The 22,527-nt window shown below is 51.6% G+C and overlaps 1 protein-coding gene across 3 annotated transcripts in view; it reads left to right on the top strand.

Moving 5' to 3' along the window:
* Window positions 1-5,713: 5,713 nt before the first annotated feature.
* mbtps2 (membrane-bound transcription factor peptidase, site 2) overlaps window positions 5,714-22,527 on the top strand; it is a 38,946-nt gene continuing 22,132 nt past the window's right edge. For 2 of the 3 annotated variants that reach the window (XM_086006149.1, XM_086006147.1), the window contains exons 1-6: window positions 5,737-5,888; window positions 10,039-10,187; window positions 14,836-14,974; window positions 18,372-18,475; window positions 19,560-19,687; window positions 19,805-19,923. In XM_086006149.1, coding sequence (XP_085862275.1) covers window positions 5,814-5,888; window positions 10,039-10,187; window positions 14,836-14,974; window positions 18,372-18,475; window positions 19,560-19,687; window positions 19,805-19,923 — 714 coding nt within the window. In that variant the 5' untranslated portion in view covers window positions 5,737-5,813. Of the gene's footprint in view, window positions 5,889-10,038; window positions 10,188-14,835; window positions 14,975-18,371; window positions 18,476-19,559; window positions 19,688-19,804; window positions 19,924-22,527 lie in introns of all 3 variants that reach the window. The other variant, XM_086006148.1, reaches the window with a different exon arrangement.

Here is a 22,527-nt window from a genome sequence, read left to right as displayed (position 1 = left end):
AAGGCCGTTGCAAATTTGTCGAGGTTGCCTTGCACTAATATTGTCCCGGTATTGTACGCGTTGACCGTCGTAGTTGAACTGTCTCCTGGTGTGTTAATTTTCATTATGGACCCATTTGCGGTATTTTCTAGCTTAACATTGGTATAGTGTGATTTTATTGCTGTGATCCAAGCCACTGGCTGATCTGAGTAGAAAATGAGGTTACTTTTTGTCCCATTGTTGTAACAGTCAGCAAAAAGTGTTTCTGGTTTTTCTCTCATCTGCTCATGCTTGATCGCTTTTATAGCTTTTTTTGCGGTGTTGGGGGGAATCTGGAAGCGGGGCTGTTGTGGATCTTCTGATTCGCTCATTTTTGGTAAAGTATTGTTGATCTTAGAATAAGCTTTTCTGGGGCCCCGGGTTTGGTGTTTCCCTCTCCCTGTTCGCGAGCTTTCCCGGTCCCCCTCTCCGACCCCGTGGTCCCTGGGCCTCGGCTTCTGGGTTCACCCTTCTCAGGTCTGGGTCTGTGAGCCGCTGTTTCCCGGTGCCTTCGGGCTGTTCCCCTCCCCCTCAGAGGCCTCTGTGCCTCTGTCTCGGCCTGGCTCCTCGGGCCTTTCCCTGGCTTCAGTCTCCCTCCCTGGGCCCTGTACTCACAGTCTTGGTTTGCTTCTGGAAGCCTTCTGGTTGCTCCCCTTCTCCTCAGAGGTCTCTGGGCCTGGCTCCTCGGGCCTTTCCCGGGCTTTCTAGCCCAGCCGCCGCTCGGGTTGTGCCTCGTTCGCCGTTCGGGTGCTGGACTGCGGTCGTCGCTCGGGTGCTGGACTGCGGCCGTCGCTCGGGTGCTGGACTGCGGTCGTCACTCGGGTGCTGGACTGCGGCCGCCGATCGGGCCGTGTCTCGTTCGCCGCTCGGGCTCCCCGAGTCACCTCGTTCCGGCTGCCGCTGCGTCTCCGTGCGGCCTCCCCGATTCGCCTCGTTTCCCGAAGCGGCCTCCCCGAGTCTCCTCGCTCCGGCTGCCGCTGCGTCTCCGTGCGGCCTTCGCGCCTCGGTTCCCGATGCGGCCGAGTCACCTTGCTTCTGCTGCTGCTGTGGCCCCGTTTGTTTTTTTTTTCCCTTATTTCTTTTTTTTTTTCTTTGGCTTTTTTTTTCTAGTTTCCTCTGGTTTTTTTTTCCTTTGGTGGTCTTTTCCTTCCTTACTTAATCTAGACTAAACTAAACTTAAACTTAACTAAACAAACTAAACTAACTTAACTAGAACTAAATTTAACTATAAAACCTTTTTAAACTTGAAATGAACCTTTTTTTTCCCCACTTTAAACACTAAAAACACTAAAAATTCAGCAGCCCATCTTCAGCGTGTGTATTCACTCTGTCTGGCTCTCTCTGTCTCCCTCTCTCACGCTCTCTCTCTCTCACGCTCTCTCTCTCACGCTCTCTCTCTCACGCTCTCTCTCTCTCTCTCACGCTCTCTCTCACGCTCTCTCTCTCTCACGCTCTCTCTCTCTCACGCTCTCTCTCTCTCACGCTCTCTCTCTCTCACGCTCTCTCTCTCTCACGCTCTCTCTCTCTCTCTCTCACGCTCTCTCTCTCTCACGCTCTCTCTCTCTCTCTCTCTCACGCTCTCTCTCTCTCGCTCTCTCTCACGCTCTCTCTCTCACGCTCTCTCTCTCACGCTCTCTCTCTCACGCTCTCTCTCTCACGCTCTCTCTCTCACGCTCTCTCTCTCACGCTCTCTCTCACGCTCTCTCTCACGCTCTCTCTCACGCTCTCTCTCACGCTCTCTCTCACGCTCTCTCTCACGCTCTCTCTCTCACGCTCTCTCTCTCACGCTCTCTCTCACGCTCTCTCTCTCTCACGCTCTCTCTCTCACGCTCTCTCTCTCACGCTCTCTCTCTCACGCTCTCTCTCTCACGCTCTCTCTCTCTCACGCTCTCTCTCTCTCACGCTCTCTCTCTCTCACGCTCTCTCTCTCTCACGCTCTCTCTCTCTCACGCTCTCTCTCTCTCACGCTCTCTCTCTCTCACGCTCTCTCTCTCTCACGCTCGCTCTCTCTCACGCTCGCTCTCTCTCACGCTCTCTCTCTCTCACGCTCTCTCTCTCTCTCACACACATTCACTCGCTCACTCTCTCACTCTCTCACACACATAGAAACATAGAAGATAGGAGCAGGAGTAGGCCATTCGGCCCCTCGAGCCTGCTCCGCCATTCAGTGAGGTCATGGCTGATCATCCAAATTCAGTACCCGGTCCCTGCTTTCTCCCCATATCCCTTGATCCCTTTAGCCTTAAGAAATATATCCAACTCCTTCTTGAATATATTTAATGAATTGGCCTCCACTGCCTTCTGTGGCAGAGAATTCCACAGGTTCACCACTCTCTGGGTGAAGAAATTCCTCCTCATCTCTGTCCTAAATGGCTTACTCCTTATCCTTAGACTGTGACCCCTGGTTCTGGACACCCCGACCATCGGGAACATCCTTCCTGCATCTAGTCTGTCTAGGCCTGTTAGAATTTTATAAGTTTCGATGAGATCCCCTCTCATTCTTCTAAACTCCAGCGAGTACAAGCCCAATTGACCCAATCTCTCCTCATACGTCATTCCTGCCATTCCAGGTATCAGCCTGGTGAATCTTCGCTGCACTCCCTCCATGGCAAGAACATCCTTCCTCAGATAAGGCGACCAAAACTGCACACAATACTCAAGGTGTGGTCTCACCAAGGCCCTGTACAACTGCAGCAAGACATCCTTGTTCCTGTACTCAAACCCTCTCGCTATGAAGGCCAACATGCCATTTGCCTTCTTAACCGCCTGCTGCACCTGTATGCTCACTTTCAGCAACTGGTGCACAAGGACGTCCAGGTCTCGTTGCACTTCCCCCTTCTCCCAATCTATTGCCGTTCAGATAATAATCTGCCTTCCTGTTTTTGACACCAAAGTGGATAACCTCGCATTTATCCACGTTATATTGCATCTGCCATGCTTCTGCCCAATCACCCAACCTGTCCAAATCATACTGGAGTTTCTCAGCATCCTCCTCACAGCACACACGCCCACCCAGCTTTGTGTCATCTGCAAACTTGGAGATATTACATCTAGTTCCCTCGTCCAGATCATTAATATATATTCACACTCTCTCTCTCACACACTCCCACTCTCTCTCACTCACTCTCTCCCACTCTCTCATTCACTCTCCCTCTCACTCTCTCCCACTCACTCACTCTCTCCCACTCTCTCTCTCTCACACACTCCCACTCTCTCTCACTCCCACTCTCTCTCACTCTCACTCTCTCTCACACACTCCCACTCTCTCACTCACTCTCTCCCACTCTCTCATTCAGTTCAGTTCAGTTCAGTTCAAATGCTTTATTGGCATGAAAGTTTACAGAGAACCATATTGCCAAAGCTTACATAGCAAAAAGGTACAGTTTTCCAACATTCTGTAGGTGTCAATCGATTTGACATTTGTTGGGTATGTACAATATTACTTTTAAACAATATTAATTTTAAACAGTCTTTCTACTTCATTTGGTATGTTCAATATTAATTTTAAACAGTCTTACTTTTAAACAGTCCTCAGGTTGTGACATGTTGTTACATATTTAGCCCCAAGGTATGGTCTGTCTCCTTCTCCTAGGACTAATCTCAATTTTGACAGATCATCCAATTCCTTGAAATCTGGGGTTGTTTGGCTTAGCTTGTTGAATAATATGTTTCTTGATGTGTTCACTCTCTCTCATTCACTCTCTCTCACTCACTCACTCACACTCTCACTCGCTCACACTCACTCACACTCTCACTCACTCACTCACTCACTCACTCACTCACTCTCACACACTCTCACACTCACTCACTCTCTCTCACACTCACACACACTCTCACTCACACTCACTCTCACTCTCACTCTCACTCTCACTCTCACTCTCACACGCTCTCTCTCATTCACTCTCTGTCACTCTCACTCACTCACACTCACTCACTCTCTCAATCACTCACTCTCACACTCTCTCACTCTCACACTCTCTCACTCTCACACTCTCACTCACTCACTCACTCACTCACACTCTCACACTCACTCTCTCTCACACTCTCACTCTCACTCACTCACTCACTCTCTCTCTCTCACTCTCTTACTCTCACTCACTCACTCTCACTCTCACACACACACTCACACTCACTCTCACTCTCACTCTCACTCTCACACACACTCACTCTCACACTCACACTCACACTCACACTCTCTCTCTCTCTCACACTCACTCACTCACTCTCACACTCACTCTCACACGCTCTCTCTCACTCACTCTCTCTGTCACTTTCACTCACTCACTCTCTCTCACACTCTCACTCTCTCTCTCTCTCTCTCACACTCTCACTCTCTCTCTCTCTCACACGTGCTCTCTCACTCTGTCACTCTCTCTCTCTCTCTCTCTCTCTCTCTCTCACTCTCTCTCGCTCACTCACACTCACACTCACTCACTCACTCTCTCGCTCACTCACTCACTCTCTCTCACTCACTCACTCACTCTCACTCACACTCACTCTCACTCTCACTCACTCTCACTCTCACTCTCACTCTCACACACTCACACAGTTCAGTTCAGTTCAGTTCAAATGCTTTATTGGCATGAAAGTTTACAGAGAACCATATTGCCAAAGCTTACATTGCAAAAAGGTACAGTTTTCCAACATTCTGTAGGTGTCAATCGATTTGACATTTGTTGGGTATATACAATATTACTTTTAAACAATATTAATTTTAAACAGTCTTTCTACTTCATTTGGTACGTTCAATATTAATTTTAAACAGTCTTACTTTTAAACAGTCCTCAGGTTGTGACATGTTGTTACATATTTAGCCCCAAGGTATGGTCTGTCTCCTTCTCCTAGGACTAATCTCAATTTTGACAGATCATCCAATTCCTTGAAATCTGGGGTTGTTTGGCTTAGCTTGTTGAATAATATGTTTCTTGATGTGTTGAATTTTTCGCATTTTAGGAGGAAATGCATTTCTGTTTCAACCTCGCCAGCCAGACATTGATCGCATATTCTATTCTCTCTAGGCTGCCAGGATTTCTTGTATCTGCCTTTTTCAATTTCCAGTTGGTGGTCGCTTAGTCTGTACCTGGTGAGGGTCTGTCTCTGTTTTGTGTCTCTGATGGTCGTGAGGTAGTCTGCCAGTTTATATTCTCTTTTCACTCTCTCTCTCACTCTCTCACTCTCTCACTCACACACTCTCTCACTCTCTCTCTCTCTCTCACACACATTCTCGCTCACACTCGCTCGCTCTCTCTCTCACTCACTCACTCTCTCTCTCACTCGCTCACTCGACTCGCTCACTCGCTCACTCTCACTCTCACTCTCACTCTCTCTCACTCACTCTCACTCTCACTCTCACTCAATTCAATTCAATTCAAATCGCTTTATTGGCATGATAAGGTACATCTTATGTTGCCAAAGCATCGAAAAACATTTATGGTTGAACACATAAACGCAGATCTACCCATACAGTGTATAAACAGATATATCCTTGAGTGTATAAATATACATTCATATAATTTGTATATACTCTTTAATTATATTTAGTGGTTGTCCCTCTGTTTATGGCAAGCTGTAACATAGTGTGCCGCTAGTGTTACACAGTTTCTCTCTTCCCCTAGTAGTTATGGGAGTTTTTGGTCGTCATTCAAATTTCTCACTCACTCTCTTTCTCACACTCTGCTCCTTTACTAAGATGGCCGCCACGGGAGGAGCTGGTGACTCGGCGCGCTGTGTCCGATGACGCGGCGCGCTGTTCTCGGTGACGGGGCGCGGAGTGCGCGGTGTCTATTTGCGGGGGGATGGTGCCGGCGGCCGCGGTGCTGGGCCCAGTGGGCCTCTGGTGCGCTCTCTACCTGGCCGACTCCGCGCTCAAGGTAAGGACCCTGGGTGCGGCCTGGGCATCAACGTTACACCCGACTGAGGGGGACACCGGGAGACTCTGCGATCAGGGACACCCAGGGATCAGGGACACCCAGAGATTAGGGATCAGGGACACCCAGAGATCAGGGACACCCAGGGGTCAGGGACACCCAGAGATCAGGGACACCCAGGGATCAGGGACACCCAGAGATCAGGGACCAGGGATCACGGACACCCAGAGATCAGGGATCAGGGACACCAAGAGATCAAGGACACCCAGGGGTCAGAGACACCCAGAGATCAGGGACACCCAGAGATCAGGGACACCCAGGGGTCAGGGACACCCAGGGATCAGGGACACCCAGGGATCAGGGACACCCAGGGATCAGGGACACCCAGAGATCAGGGACACCCAAGGATCAGGGACACCCAGGGATCAGGGACACCCAGAGATCAGGGATCGAGGGCACCCAGGGATCAGGGACACCCAGAGATCAGGGCCACCCAGGGATCTGGGACACCCAGAGATCAGGGCCACCCAGGGATCAGGGCCACCCAGGGATCAGGGACACCCAGAGATCAGGGATACCCAGGGATCAGGGACACCCAGGGATCAGGGACACCCAGGGATCAGGGACACCCAGAGATCAGGGACACCCAAGGATCAGGGACACCCAGGGATCAGGGACACCCAGAGATCAGGGATCGAGGGCACCCAGGGATCAGGGACACCCAGAGATCAGGGCCACCCAGGGATCTGGGACACCCAGAGATCAGGGCCACCCAGGGATCAGGGCCACCCAGGGATCAGGGACACCCAGAGATCAGGGATACCCAGGGATCAGGGACACCCAGGGATCAGGGACACCCAGGGATCAGGGACACCCAGGGATCAGGGACACCCAGGGACCAGGGACACCCAGGGACCAGGGACACCCAGAGACCAGGGACACCCAGAGACCAGGGACACCCAGAGACCAGGGACACCCAGAGACCAGGGACACCCAGAGACCAGGGACACCCAGAGACCAGGGACACCCAGAGACCAGGGACACCCAGGGACCAGGGACACCCAGGGACCAGGGACACCCAGGGACCAGGGTCCGGGACACCCAGAGATCAGGGACACCCAGGGATCAGGGACACCCAGGGATCAGGGACACCGAGGAGCAGGGACACCCAGGGATCAGGGACACCCAGAGACCAGGGACACCCAGAGACCAGGGATCAGGGACACCCAGAGACCAGGGATCAGGGACACCCAGGGATCAGGGACACCCAGGGACCAGGGACACCCAGAGATCAGGGACACCCAGAGACCAGGGACACCCAGAGACCAGGGACACCCAGGGACCAGGGACACTCTGGGATCAGGGTCCGGGACACCCGGGGATCAGAGACACCCGGGGATCAGAGACACCCGGGGATCAGGGACCGGGACACCCTGCGATCAGGGACACTCGGGGATCAGGGACTGGGACACTCGGGGATCAGGGGCCGGGACACCCGGGGATCAGGGGCCGGGACACCCGGGGATCAGGAACCAGGACACCCAGGGATCCGCCATCCCCCTCACTCTCTCGGCCCCCCCATCCCCCTCACTCTCTCGGCCCCCCCCCCCCATCCCCCTCACTCTCTCGCCCCCCCATCCCCCTCTCTCGGCCCCCCCATCCCCCTCTCTCGGCCCCCCCATCCCCCTCACTCTCTCGGCCCCCCCATCCCCCTCACTCTCTCGCCCCCCCATCCCCCTCACTCTCTCGGCCCCCCATCCCCCTCACTCTCTCGCCCCCCCATCCCCCTCACTCTCTCGCCCCCCCATCCCCCTCACTCTCTCGCCCCCCCATCCCCCTCACTCTCTCGGCCCCCCCATCCCCCTCTCTCTCTCGGCCCCCCCCATCCCCCTCACTCTCTCGCCCCCCCATCCCCCTCACTCTCTTGGCCCCCCACCCCCCTCACTCTCTTGGCCCCCCATCCCCCTCACTCTCTCGCCCCCCCATCCCCCTCACTCTCTCGCCCCCCCATCCCCCTCACTCTCTCGGCCCCCCATCCCCCTCACTCTCTCGGCCCCCCCATCCCCCTCACTCTCTCGGCCCCCCCATCCCCCTCACTCTCTCGGCCCCCCCATCCCCCTCACTCTCTCGGCCCCCCCATCCCCCTCACTCTCTCGGATCCCCCTCACTCTCTCAGTCCCCCTCACTCTCTCGGCCCCCCCATCCCCCTCACTCTCTTGGCCCCCCCATCCCCCTCACTCTCTTGGCCCCCCATCCCCCTCACTCTCTCGGCCCCCCATCCCCCTCACTCTCTCGGGGCCCCCCCCCCCATCCCCCTCACTCTCTCGGTCCCCCTCACTCTCTCGGCCCCCCCATCCCCCTCACTCTCTCGGCCCCCCATCCCCCTCACTCTCTCGGCCCCCCCCCCCATCCCCCTCACTCTCTCGCCCCCCCATCCCCCTCTCTCGGCCCCCCCATCCCCCTCTCTCGGCCCCCCCATCCCCCTCCTCTCTCGGCCCCCCCATCCCCCTCACTCTCTCGGCCCCCCCATCCCCCTCACTCTCTCGGCCCCCCCATCCCCCTCACTCTCTCGGCCCCCCCATCCCCCTCACTCTCTCGGCCCCCCCATCCCCCTCACTCTCTCGGCCCCCCCATCCCCCTCACTCTCTCGGCCCCCCCATCCCCCTCACTCTCTCGGCCCCCCCATCCCCCTCACTCTCTCGGCCCCCCCATCCCCCTCACTCTCTCGGCCCCCCATCCCCCTCTCTCGGCCCCCCCCATCCCCCTCGCTCTCTCGGCCCCCCCCATCCCCCTCGCTCTCTCGGCCCCCCCCATCCCCCTCGCTCTCTCGGCCCCCCCCATCCCCCTCGCTCTCTCGGCCCCCCCCATCCCCCTCGCTCTCTCGGCCCCCCCCATCCCCCTCGCTCTCTCGGCCCCCCCCATCCCCCTCGCTCTCTCGGCCCCCCCCATCCCCCTCGCTCTCTCGGCCCCCCCCATCCCCCTCGCTCTCTCGGCCCCCCCATCCCCCTCGCTCTCTCGGCCCCCCCCATCCCCCTCACTCTCTCGGCCCCCCCATCCCCCTCACTCTCTCGGCCCCCCCATCCCCCTCACTCTCTCGGCCCCCCCATCCCCCTCACTCTCTCGGCCCCCCCATCCCCCTCACTCTCTCGGCCCCCCCATCCCCCTCACTCTCTCGGCCCCCCCATCCCCCTCACTCTCTCGGCCCCCCATCCCCCTCACTCTCTCGGCCCCCCCATCCCCCTCACTCTCTCGGCCCCCCCATCCCCCTCACTCTCTCGGCCCCCCCCATCCCCCTCACTCTCTCGGCCCCCCCCATCCCCCTCACTCTCTCGGCCCCCTCACTCTCTCGCCCCCCCCATCCCCCTCACTCTCTCGCCCCCCCCCCCCATCCCCCTCACTCTCTTGGCCCCCCCATCCCCCTCACTCTCTCGGCCCCCCCATCCCCCTCACTCTCTCGGCCCCCCCCATCCCCCTCACTCTCTCGGCCCCCTCACTCTCTCGCCCCCCCATCCCCCTCACTCTCTCGGCCCCCCCATCCCCCTCACTCTCTCGGCCCCCCCCATCCCCCTCACTCTCTCGGCCCCCTCACTCTCTCGCCCCCCCATCCCCCTCACTCTCTCGCCCCCCCCCCCATCCCCCTCACTCTCTCGGCCCCCCATCCCCCTCACTCTCTCGCCCCCCCCCCCATCCCCCTCACTCTCTCTCCCCCCCCCCCATCCCCCTCACTCTCTCGCCCCCCCATCCCCCTCACTCTCTCGCCCCCCCCCCATCCCCCTCACTCTCTCGCCCCCCCATCCCCCTCACTCTCTCGCCCCCCCCCCCCCATCCCCCTCACTCTCTCGGCCCCCCATCCCCCTCACTCTCTCGGCCCCCCATCCCCCTCACTCTCTCGGCCCCCCATCCCCCTCACTCTCTCGGCCCCCCATCCCCCTCACTCTCTCGGCCCCCCATCCCCCTCACTCTCTTGGCCCCCCATCCCCCTCACTCTCTGTCGCACGCACGCGCTCTCCCTTTACATTTTGATGGAGCTAGTTTTGACAATGTTAGCTTTTTAATAAACTGTTGGATTCCGACCTATAAACCTTGATGTTTTAAGATTATTGGGTGGGTTTGTTGGTAGCGACACTGATCCCAGTCTCCTCTGATTGTACAGTCATCTCCCAGTCTCAAGGCTTGGTACGAGGAATGGCTGACAAATCATGGGATCAGCGTTGCCCCCTTCCACATACGGTGGCAGACTACCCTCTTGAATCGGCTCTTTCTGAAGCTGGGACGATGGAGACCTCAGTTCCTGTACTCCTGGTAAGTTCAGTTTAACTGTAGCTCGTGCAATTAACTGCCTCGCCAGGATTGCATCTGAAAAATCAGCTCATCAGTAATGTGACCACTTCATAAAGTTCATTGTGTAAGTGTTGTCATCCTAAAGTGCTGAATCTACACTGTAACTGTGAAGAGTTAGTGCGAGATCGGATACGGGCAGCAGTTTGCGAGAGCTGAAGTTACTGGAAGGTGGGAGACTGGCCAAGAGAGCATTGGAATAGTCGGAGTCTGGAGGTGACAAATGCCCGGATGAGGGATTCAGCAGCAGATGGGCTGTGGTGATCGATGTTACAAAAGTGGTGCATTTTGATAGGAATAAGGAGGCCACCTACTCCCTGGAACATAAGAGTCTGAATGGGGTAGAGGAGCCAAGGGATCTCGGGGTATAGATTCACAAATCATTATAAGTAGCAACACAGGTTAACAAAACCATAAAAAGTACAAACAAAGCACTGGGGTTCATCTCTAGGGGAAAAGAATTGAAAAGCAGAGCAGTTATGTTAAACTTCTAGAAAACCTTGGATAGATCACACTTGGAGTACTGTGAACAGTCCTGGTCTCCATATTATAAATAGGATATCGAGGTGCTGGCGAAGGTGCAAAAAAGATTTACAAGGATGATACCAGAACTGAGAGGTTATAACTATCAGAAAAGTTTGAACAGGCGGGGGCTCTTTTCTCTAGAAAAGAGAAGACCGAGGGGTGACCTGATCGAGGTCTTTAAGATTATGAAAGGGTTTCATATAGATATAGCTTCTTTACCCAGAACTCGCTATCACAGGGAGTGGTCGAGGTGAATAGTATAAATGCAAGGGGAAGCTAGATAAACACATGAGGGAGAAAGGAATAGAAGATTATGCAGATAGGGTGAGATGAAGTAGGGTGGGAGGAGGTTCGTGTGGAGCATAAATCTGGCATAGACCGGTTGGGCCGAATGGCCAGTATCTGTGCTGTACATTTTATGTAATTCTGTGTAAGTGGAAGTAAGCGATCTTTGTGATGGAGAGGATACTTCTTTACCCAAAGAGTGGTGAGAATGTGGAACTCGCTACCACAGGGAGTGGTTGAAGCGAATAGTATAGATTCATTTAAGGGGAGGCTAGACAGGCACACGAGGGAAATGGGAATAGAGAGATCGATTTAGATGAGGAAAGACGGGAGGAGGATCGAGTGAAGCATAAACGCCGGCATGGACTGGTTGGGCCGAATGGTCTGTTTCTGTGCCGTATATCCGATGTAATCCTGTGTAATATGGTGTCGGAAGCTCAGCTTGTGGCCAAATAGTGGTGCCGAGGTTGTGAACAGTCTGGTTCAACCAGAGGCGGAAGCCAGGGAGGTGGATGGAGTCGGTGGTGAGGGAACGCAGTGTGTGGAGGAAGCTGAAGACATTGGATCAGTGTTTCACTGGAGGGAATTTGGATCATCCATGACTGGTATTAAGAAAAGCAATCTGACAACATTGAGGCACCGGATGGATCGAGAGAGTTGGTATCGAAGTAGAGTTGGGTATCATCGGTGTACCTGTGGAAGCTGATCCCACGTCTGCAGATGTTACCAAGGGGCAACATGTAGATGCGGAAGAGGAGGGGCCAAAGATGGATCGTTGTGGGACTCCCAAGGTGTGGGGTTGGGTAGAGAAACTGTGGCTATAATCCGATAGGTAACTAAGTGAGGGCAGTCCCGCTGAGCTGGACATTGAAGGAGAGGTGTTGGAGGAAGATGGTGTGATCGACCGTGACAAAGGATGCGGAGAGGTCGAGGGTGGATGATGCACCACAGGAAATTTTGCTTATGACTTTGGTTCAGGCCGTGTTGGTGATGTGGGAATTGGAGAGATTCAGACAGGGAGTTGCCGGAGAGATGGGCACAAATCTGAGAGGTAACAACATGTTCAAGGCCCTTGGATAGGAAAGGGAGGTTGAAGGTGGGGAGGTAGTTAGCTAAGACAAGAGTGGGTTTTTTTGAGGAACAGGTGAGGATAGTGGTTTTTAAAGGGGTGAAGACATACCTGACGAGAGGGAACCACTTATAATATCACCCAGCATGGGAGCCAGGAAGGAAGATTTAAGTGATTAGGAGTTTAGTGGTAATGGGGTCAAGAGAGCAGGAGGTGGGTCTCGTAGATGAGATAAGCTTGGAAAGGTCCCTGAGAAGAAACTAGAGACGGGGATACAGAGCTAGGGTAAGACAGGGACAGGCAGGATGTGTGGCTTTGTGAGCAAGGAGAAAGGAGCAAAGAGTGAATGTGGCTGAACAAATTGTGCCGATCTTGGTGATGAAGAAATCCATGAACCAATTAGATGCCAGAAGTGTGGAATCTTTCTGGATGGTTGAACTAAGATGGGCCGAATGGCCTTCCTCATCCATGCGATCTTCTGTATTGGGGCACTTTGAGAAGGAGTGACGACCATCAAAAGGACGAAGTTTTGGAGTTTTTTTATTTATTACAACATCAGCAGCAGACATGGGGTCAGCTTCCACAGCTACACTGCGGACACCCAGCTCTACTACTGCACCAACTCTCTCCATCCATCTACTGCCTCGGTGTTCTCAGATTGCTTGTCCTACAACCAGTTGGCTGCTGGTACACGGGATGCCCGACCAGAAACAGTGGGGGAAGCAGAATCCCTCACAGCTTTTAAAAGGGAAGTGGATAAATATTTAGAGGGTCTGGAGAGGAGTGGGACTAATTACAGAGCTGTTTCAGAGAGCCAGCACAGACACGATAGGCTGAATGGCCTCCCCCTGTGCTGAGTTTCAGCACTTGGAGCCGAGCAATTGGGGGAGTCATTATATTGATATTTAGAAAACATAGAAACATAGAAGATAGGAGCAGGAGTCGGCCATCCGGCCCTTCGAGCCTGCTCCGCCATTCAATGAGATCATGGCTGATCATCCAAATTCAGTACCCTGTCCCTGCCTTTTCCCCATATCCCTTGATCCCTTTAGCCTTAAGAAATATATCCAACTCCTTCTTGAATATATTTAATGTCTTGGCCTCTACTGCCTTCACTGTCTTTCAATATAGCAACAGTAAAAAGAAATATAGAGATAAAATCCCAACTGGTTCACGAATGTCCTTCAGGGAAGGAAACCTGCCATCTTTGCCCGGTCTGGCCTACATGTGTGACTCCAGTCCCTCACCACTGTAGCCTACTAAGCCACTTGGTTGTATCAGACCGCTTCAGTTGAAGAAGGCGGGCCACCAGCACCTTCCAAGGGCAAAGTGTCAGCCGTGGTTCAGTGGGGAGCACCCTGGCCTCGGAGTCAGGAGCACTTGGGTTCAATTCCCACTCCAGAGACTGGAGCACAAAATCCAGACGGCACCTCTGACAGTGCACTGCTGAGGGAGCGCTGCACTGTCGGAGGGGCAGTGCTGAGGGAGTGCCGCACTGTCAGAGGGGCAGTGCTGAGGGAGTGCCGCACTGTCGGAGGGGCAGTGCTGAGGGAGTGCTGCACTGTCGGAGGGGCAGTGCTGAGGGAGTGCCGCACTGTCGGAGGGGCAGTGCTGAGGGAGTGCTGCATTGTCGGAGGGGCAGTGCTGAGGGAGTGCTGCACTGTCGGAGGGGCAGTGCTGAGGGAGTGCCGCACTGTCGGAGGGGCAGTGCTGAGGGAGTGCCGCATTGTCGGAGGGGCAGTGCTGAGGGAGTGCTGCACTGTCGGAGGGGCAGTGCTGAGGGAGCGTTGCACTGTCGGAGGGGCAGTGCTGAGGGAGCGCTGCACTGTCGGAGGGGCAGTGCTGAGGGAGTGCTGCACTGTCGGAGGGGCAGTGCTGAGGGAGTGCTGAGGGAGTGCCGCACTGTCAGAGGGGCAGTGCTGAGGGAGTGCCGCACTGTCGGAGGGGCAGTGCTGAGGGAGTGCTGCATTGTCGGAGGGGCAGTACTGAGGGAGCGCTGCACTGTCGGAGGGGCAGTACTGAGGGAGCGCTGCACTGTCGGAGGGGCAGTGCTGAGGGAGTGCCGCACTGTCAGAGGGGCAGTGCTGAGGGAGTGCTGCACTGTCGGAGGGGCAGTGCTGAGGGAGTGCTGCACTGTCGGAGGGGCAGTGCTGAGGGAGTGTTGCACTGTCGGAGGGGCAGTGCTGAGGGAGTGTTGCACTGTCGGAGGGGCAGTGCTGAGGGAGTGTTGCACTGTTGGAGGGGCAGTGCTGAGGGAGTGCTGCACTGTCGGAGGTGCCATCTTTCGGATGAGACGTTAAACCGAGGCCCCGTCTGCCCTCTCAGGTGGACGTAAAAGATCCCAGGGCACTATTTCAAAGAAGAGCCAGGAGTGTTCTACCCAGTGTCTGGTGCCAATATTTATCCCTCAATCAACGTCACTAAAAAGACAGATTATCTGGTCAGTACCACATTGCTGTTTGTGGGAGCTTGCTGGACCCAAATTGGCTGCTGCGTTTCCTACATTACATCAGTGACTAGACTTCAAAAGTTCTTCATTGGCTGTGAAGCGCTTTGGGATGTCCTGAGGTTGTGAAAGACGCTATATAAATGTAAGTACCCAATGATGCTCCTGTTACCTCAGTGCCCCTCACAGACATCAGTGTGTTCTGACTGAAGCATTTGTTGTGGTGTCGCTTCAATTATTTCTAGTAAATAATTGGCTGGATCATGAAGTGTTTTTTGATCTTCCAGGTTCAGCCTGGGAATGGTCTTTGGAGTGGTCTCCATGTTTGCCTCAATGATACTTCTGGCAAAAACCCTCTCCCAGACATTGGCACTGATGACAGCGGAGAGCCCGACAGCGGAGAACGAACGCATTCTACAAGTGGTGGTAAGTGGCCTGAGTCCAGAGGTGAAGAGAGACTTGAGAAGTTGGGGCTTTTTTTTCCCGTTGGTGCTTGAGAAGATTTAAGGGGCGACCTGAAGACTGTGAAGGGGTTGTGATCGGGTCAATAGTGACGTTTTGTTTCCACTGGTCAGCGAAAGGGTAACGAGAGGGTGCAAATTTAAGATGAGAAGAAAAAGAATTGATGGGGAGGTTAGAAAGGAAAGGCTGTTTACTCGACAGATTTTGTGGCATTAAAGAGGTAGCGCTGTACCTCAGCAGCAGAATAATACATTGCATCTGCCATGGTAGAACCTTATCATCCTGCTACTGTACGGAGTCCCACAAGGTCTGAGAGCTATTATGGTCCCTCTGTATTTTCGAGTTCTGAATGATCAAATTACTTGTTCTTCCACTTCTCCGAATGGAATATGGCCGAAAGGCCTACCCCTGTTCCCATTGCTTCTGTTCTCACCACATGTACATTTAAGAATGATACGTTTTTTTCCCCCCCCAATATTCTCCTGGCACTCCCCTTCTGGTGGGATCACATCGGGACTCCGGGATCACACCCAAACAGCCATTGTCCGTCTGTGAGGCTGGACCGTGAGTTTCGTCAGGCTCGCGAGACACGAAGGAACCGAGGGTCCAGAACCATTCTACCCTCGCACAACGTCCACACAAACACACTCCCAGCAGGGGTCACTGGATAGTGATGGGGAGTGGCACGCTGAGGCCAAGTGCACTGTCCCCACAGCTTCCCGCAGCTCAGATCGTGTAATTCAGCGCCAGCCAGAGATTGAATCTGGGACCCTGTTGTTCACAGCGCAGTACCTCAGCAAAGGGGGCTTCGAGCCACTGAGCGGGCAGGGAGCTGGACAATACCCTGTCCAAAGCAATGACCTTGGTGCTGCAGAACCCGTAACGTTTCAGCTCCTTCTGTAGGACAATAGAGGGTAATAGCACAGAGAGCTCATGGTCTGCCGGATCTATCCTACAGCAATCCAATTCTAATCCCACTGCCCCGCTCTCTCCCCATAGCCCTGTATCAATCCAATTCTAATCCCACTGCCCCGCTCTCTCCCCATAGCCCTGTATCAATCCAAAATTAACCCTACTGCCCCGCTCCCTCCCCATAGCCCTGTATCAATCCAAAACTAACCCTACTGCCCCACTCCCTCCCCATAGCCCTGTATCAATCCCAAACTAATCCCCCTGCCCCGCTCTCTCCCCATAGCCCTGTATCAATCCAAAACTAATCCCACTGCCCCGCTCTCTCCCCATAGCCCTGTATCAATTCCAAACTAATCCCACCGCCCTGCTCTCTCCCCATAGACCTGAATCAATCCAGAACTAATCCCACTGCCCCGCTCTCTCCCCATAGCCTGTATCAATCCCAAACTAATCCCACTGCCCCGCTCTCTCCCCATAGCCCTGTATCAATCCCAAATTAATCCCACTGCCTCACTTTCTCCCCATAGCCCTGTATCAATCTAAAACTAATCCCACTGCCCCGCTCTCTCCCCATAGCCCTGTATCAATCCCAAATTAATCCCACTGCCCCACTCTCTCCCCATAGCCCTGTATCAATCTAAAACGAATCCCACTGCCCTGCTCTCTCCCCATAGCCCTGTATCAATCCCAAACTAATCACACTGCCTCGCTCTCTCCCCATAGCCCTGTATCAATCCCAAACTAATCCCACTGCCCCACTCTCTCCCTATAGCCCTGTATCAATCCCAAACTAATCCCACTGCCCCACTCTCTCCCAATAGCCCTGTATCAATCCAGAACTAATCCCACTGCCCCACTCTCTCCCCATAGCCTGTATCAATCCCAAATTAATCCCACTGCCTCACTTTCTCCCCATAGCCCTGTATCAATCTAAAACTAATCCCACTGCCCCACTCTCTCCCCATTGCCCTGTATCAATCTAACACTAATCCCACTGCCCTCCTCTCTCCCCATAGCCCTGTATCAATCCAAAACTAATCCCACTGCCTCGTTCTCTCCCCATAGCCCTGTATGAATCCAAAACTAATCCCACTGCCCCGCTCTCTCCCCATTGCCCTGTATCAATCCCAAATTAATCCCACTGCCTCACTTTCTCCCCATAGCCCTGTATCAATCTAAAACTAATCCCACTGCCCCGCTCTCTCCCCATAGCCCTGTATCAATCCCAAATTAATCCCACTGCCCCACTCTCTCCCCATAGCCCTGTATCAATCCCAAACTAATCCCACTGCCCCACTCTCTCCCTATAGCCCTGTATCAATCCCAAACTAACCCCACTGCCCCACTCTCTCCCAATAGCCCTGTATCAATCCAGAACTAATCCCACTGCCCCACTCTCTCCCCATAGCCCTGTATCAATCCAAAACGAATCCCACTGCACCGCTCTCTCCCCATAGCCCTGTATCAATCCAAAATTAATCTCTCTGCCCCGCTCTCTCTCCATAGCCCTGTATCAATTTAACACTAATCCCACTGCCCCACTCTCCCCATAGCCCTGTATCAATCCAAAACTAACCCCACTGCCCCGCTCTCTCCCCATAGCCCTGTATCAATCCAAAACTAATCCCACTGCCCCACTCTCTCCCCATAGCCCTGTATCAATCTAACACTAATCCCACTGCCCTCCTCTCTCCCCATAGCCCTGTATCAATCCAAAACTAATCCCACTGCCCCGCTCTCTCCCCATAGCCCTGTATCAATCCAAAACTAATCCCACTGCCCCGTTCTCTCCCCATAGCCCTGTATCAATCCAAAACTAATCCCACTGCCCCGCTCTCTCCCCATAGCCCTGTACCAATCCAAAACTAATCCCACTGCCCCAATCTCTCCCCATAGCCTTGTATCAATCTAACACTAATCCCACTGCCCCGCTCTCTCCCCATAGTCCTGTATCAATTCAATGCTTACCCCACTGCCACGTTATCCTTGGTGAATCCCTGTGTATATGGGGACGCACTCACAGAGTGAGCTATTCTATCTATACTGTGACCTCTGGTAATGTGAAAGAACTGACACTTATAGCGCCTTATACATCCTCTGGACATCGCAAAATGCTTCACAGCCAATCATCTGCTTGAGCATTTTCATCTTCCTTTGCCTCAACACCATCTAGAATAATCAGCCCATTAGTGTTTTTGAGGGCTTTAACATAGTAAGGATCAAGTAGCAGCTGATTCTGTAGGCTAACTACATACGAAGTCTTTAATTACTTTTGGTATACAGTCTCCTTAAGTTGCGGGCAATTCCTGGTATCTTTGTCCTAGATCAGTGAATGGAACGTCTGAGTCTGAACCAACGTGGGTAGGTAATTCCTTACAGAGCATATGAATATGGAACTTGATATTAATTCTGGCAATAACTCTTCACTACATCCTGTTAACATCAACAGGTGCCTGGTGTTAACCTACCTATCAGCCAGATGGTATATTTTTTCACTGCGATTCTGATCAGTGGCGTCATACATGAAGCAGGCCACGGGGTGGCTGCAGTCAGGTACAGTTAATATTCATTCGGTTCATGCCCATTGCTGCTGTTAAGATTGGGATTATAAAGAGTTGAATTGGGTGGGATGTCCCTTTACTCCCTGCACTTCAGGGTTATTGTTTTCGTGTCTTTGATCTCTTCCCCGTGGAGAATAGTGTGAAGTAGTGGAAGGAATCGCAGGTTGATAAATAGTCTGACAGGCTGTGACGTGAACACTCCTCCTATGGCTGTGACCATCTTTATCCCAGCCAATGTTTTTTTTAATGGACAGGGAAATGAAATTGAAAGTAAATGCAGAGTATTGCACATTGGAAGCAAGAATGGGCTTCATTTTGATCCAATGAAGGGGACAGAATTAGCAAGAGAGCATCTGAAAGGGCCCTGATGTGATTGTAGATGAGTCACTTTCAATGTCTGGACAACGCGGAAATGCAACTACAACAAACAAAATGGAATGTTGGGATCCCAAGTTTGCAGGAGTGGACGGGGAGAAGCACTGGCCATTACTCACGGAGCACTGTGTGCACTTCTGCTTGTGGCAGTTCAAAGGGAGACATGCATTGATTGGAGAGGCTGCAGGGAAGGACAACAGGCAGGATCCCAACTGTAAAGGGATGAGCTCTGAGAGAAGCTCGGAGAAGCTCAGAGCTCTGCAGTATAAAGAAAAGGTGATGAAAGGCAGCCTCAGTAAGATATTAAATGATACCTCGAACTTTAAGGTTAATCAGACCAGAAGGACAAGAGGACCTGAATTTAAAGTGGTGGAAAATACATTTAAAACCAATCTTAGAAATATTTTCTTTACTCAGAAGGCACTAAACATTTGGACAAACCTAAAGCCACGAAACCAAAGGTATTGGAGGAGTTCAGCCTGAAGTTAAATGTTGGGTTGGGTTTGAAATACTGAAGGGATGAACTCGATGGGCTGGATGGCCTTTCCTCATCCTTGACTTTTTTTTTAACGTTCTCGTATACCTTGGCAACTCGGCCATTCTCAGTACTGTATGGTTTGTTTAAAGTTGAGCACGTCACTTGTCATGAGAGAATCGTTGTGATGTTGAATTTTAACGGTGGCTTTTTCTCCGCTGTGCAGGGAACAAGTGAGATTTAACGGCTTTGGAGTATTTATTTTCATCGTCTACCCCGGGGCTTTCGTTGACCTCTACACAAATCATTTGCAGTTGATATCCCCAATCCAACAGCTCCGAGTATTCTGTGCAGGTGAATCTTCCCTCTCTGTTTATTCTGATTGGGAAGAGTTAAGTTACGTTCAAAGCTGGCTTCATTTTCTTTGACTTCAAATTTAAACAGGATTATCTTTCCTTTCTCCTTTGACAGGTGTGTGGCATAATTTCATCCTGGCATTGATGGCTTTGCTCGTCCTGTACTCGTTGCCGTTCTTCCTCCTTCCTCTCTACTATACAGGAATCGGGGCACTGGTCACCGAAGTCACAGAGGTAATCTGTCATCTGAACTAAACTGGCAGGGAGTCGCAGTCACGTCTGGGTATCCAGTATAGTCTGATCACTACTGCACCTACAGTATTGTCTGATATCACTTGGAGAAAACTATTTTATGTTACATTGTCTCAGACAGGGAATGGTGAACAGATTTGAAAATGATTAGACAAGAACTACAGGAAACTTTCGATTTACCGGCACCTAAATAACCGGAAATCTCGGTTAACCGGCAAAATTCAGGAGTAGGTTCAGGTAAGTTTTATTACTTGCCTTCCGATCTGTTGCTGTGCAAGGGTGTGGCTGCAGCTGTTGCTAAGCTACAGAGATGCTTGGAACTTGTGGCCATTGTTCTGAAGCTGCTGCTAAGCAACAGGGTTTGTTGCTTTATACGGAGCTCTCAGTTCCGTATCTTTTACTATAGCTTTCGGTTATCCGGAATTTTTGATGAACCAGCACCACGTTGGTCCCGTCGGTGCCGGATATAAAAAAGTTTCCTGTACAATGTTCCAGCCTGCGCAAGATGTTGAGACCCAACATTGGTTTTCCTGCTTCATTCCCTTTTGTTCATATTTGTCCTACAGGTCTGTATTTGTTCATACAGGTCTGTATTTGTTCATACAGGTCTGTATTTGTTCATACAAGTCTGTATTTGTTCATACAGGTCTGTATTTGTTCATACAGGTCTGTATTTGTTCATACAGGTCTGTATTTGTTCATACAGGTCTGTATTTGTTCATACAAGTCTGTATTTGTTCATACAGGTCTGTATTTGTTCATACAGGTCTGTATTTGTTCATACAAGTCTGTATTTGTTCATACAAGTCTGTATTTGTTCATACAGGTCTGTATTTGTCCATACAGGTCTGTATTTGTTCATACAAGTCTGTATTTGTTCATACAGGTCTGTATTTGTCCATACAGGTCTGTATTTGTCCATACAGGTCTGTATTTGTCCATACAGGTCTGTATTTGTTCATACGGGTCTGTATTTGTTCATACAAGTCTGTATTTGTTCATACGGGTCTGTATTTGTTCATACAGGTCTGTATTTGTTCATACGGGTCTGTATTTGTTCATACAAGTCTGTATTTGTTCATACGGGTCTGTATTTGTTCATACGGGTCTGTATTTGTCCATACAGGTCTGTATTTGTCCATACAGGTCTGTATTTGTCCATACAGGTCTGTATTTGTTCATACAGGTCTGTATTTGTTCATACAGGTCTGTATTTGTTCATACAGGTCTGTATTTGTCCATACAGGTCTGTATTTGTTCATACGGGTCTGTATTTGTTCATACGGGTCTGTATTTGTTCATACGGGTCTGTATTTGTTCATACAGGTCTGTATTTGTTCATACGGGTCTGTATTTGTTCATACGGGTCTGTATTTGTTCATACGGGTCTGTATTTGTTCATACAGGTCTGTATTTGTTCATACAAGTCTGTATTTGTCCATACAGGTCTGTATTTGTTCATACGGGTCTGTATTTGTTCATACAAGTCTGTATTTGTCCATACAGGTCTGTATTTGTTCATACGGGTCTGTATTTGTCCATACAGGTCTGTATTTGTTCATACGGGTCTGTATTTGTTCATACGGGTCTGTATTTGTTCATACGGGTCTGTATTTGTTCATACAGGTCTGTATTTGTTCATACGGGTCTGTATTTGTTCATACAGGTCTGTATTTGTTCATACGGGTCTGTATTTGTTCATACGGGTCTGTATTTGTTCATACGGGTCTGTATTTGTCCATACGGGTCTGTATTTGTTCATACGGGTCTGTATTTGTTCATACGGGTCTGTATTTGTTCATACGGGTCTGTATTTGTTCATACGGGTCTGTATTTGTCCATACGGGTCTGTATTTGTTCATACGGGTCTGTATTTGTTCATACGGGTCTGTATTTGTTCATACGGGTCTGTATTTGTTCATACGGGTCTGTATTTGTTCATACAGGTCTGTATTTGTTCATACGGGTCTGTATTTGTTCATACGGGTCTGTATTTGTTCATACGGGTCTGTATTTGTCCATACAGGTCTGTATTTGTCCATACGGGTCTGTATTTGTTCATACGGGTCTGTATTTGTCCATACAGGTCTGTATTTGTCCATACAGGTCTGTATTTGTCCATACAGGTCTGTATTTGTCCATACAGGTCTGTATTTGTTCATACGGGTCTGTATTTGTTCATACGGGTCTGTATTTGTCCATACGGGTCTGTATTTGTTCATACGGGTCTGTATTTGTTCATACGGGTCTGTATTTGTTCATACGGGTCTGTATTTGTCCATACAGGTCTGTATTTGTTCATACGGGTCTGTATTTGTTCATACGGGTCTGTATTTGTTCATACGGGTCTGTATTTGTCCATACAGGTCTGTATTTGTTCATACGGGTCTGTATTTGTTCATACAGGTCTGTATTTGTTCATACGGGTCTGTATTTGTTCATACAGGTCGGTCCATATTTGAGGTGAAAACAAAGAGCTTGCTTTTATAAAGTGCCTTCCAGGACGTCCCAAGGTCTTCACAGCGACTGAAGCACTTTTTGAAGTGTAGCCACTGTTGTAATGTAGGAAACACGGCAGCCAATTTG

The sequence above is a fragment of the Somniosus microcephalus genome, chromosome 14 (assembly GCF_052327205.1).
Source record: "Somniosus microcephalus isolate GS21.2 chromosome 14, FLI_Smic_1.0, whole genome shotgun sequence".
Lineage (NCBI taxonomy): Eukaryota > Metazoa > Chordata > Chondrichthyes > Squaliformes > Somniosidae > Somniosus > Somniosus microcephalus.
The sequence above is the reverse complement of the archived record's forward strand: the minus strand, read 5'-3'. Positions and strand labels throughout refer to the sequence as shown.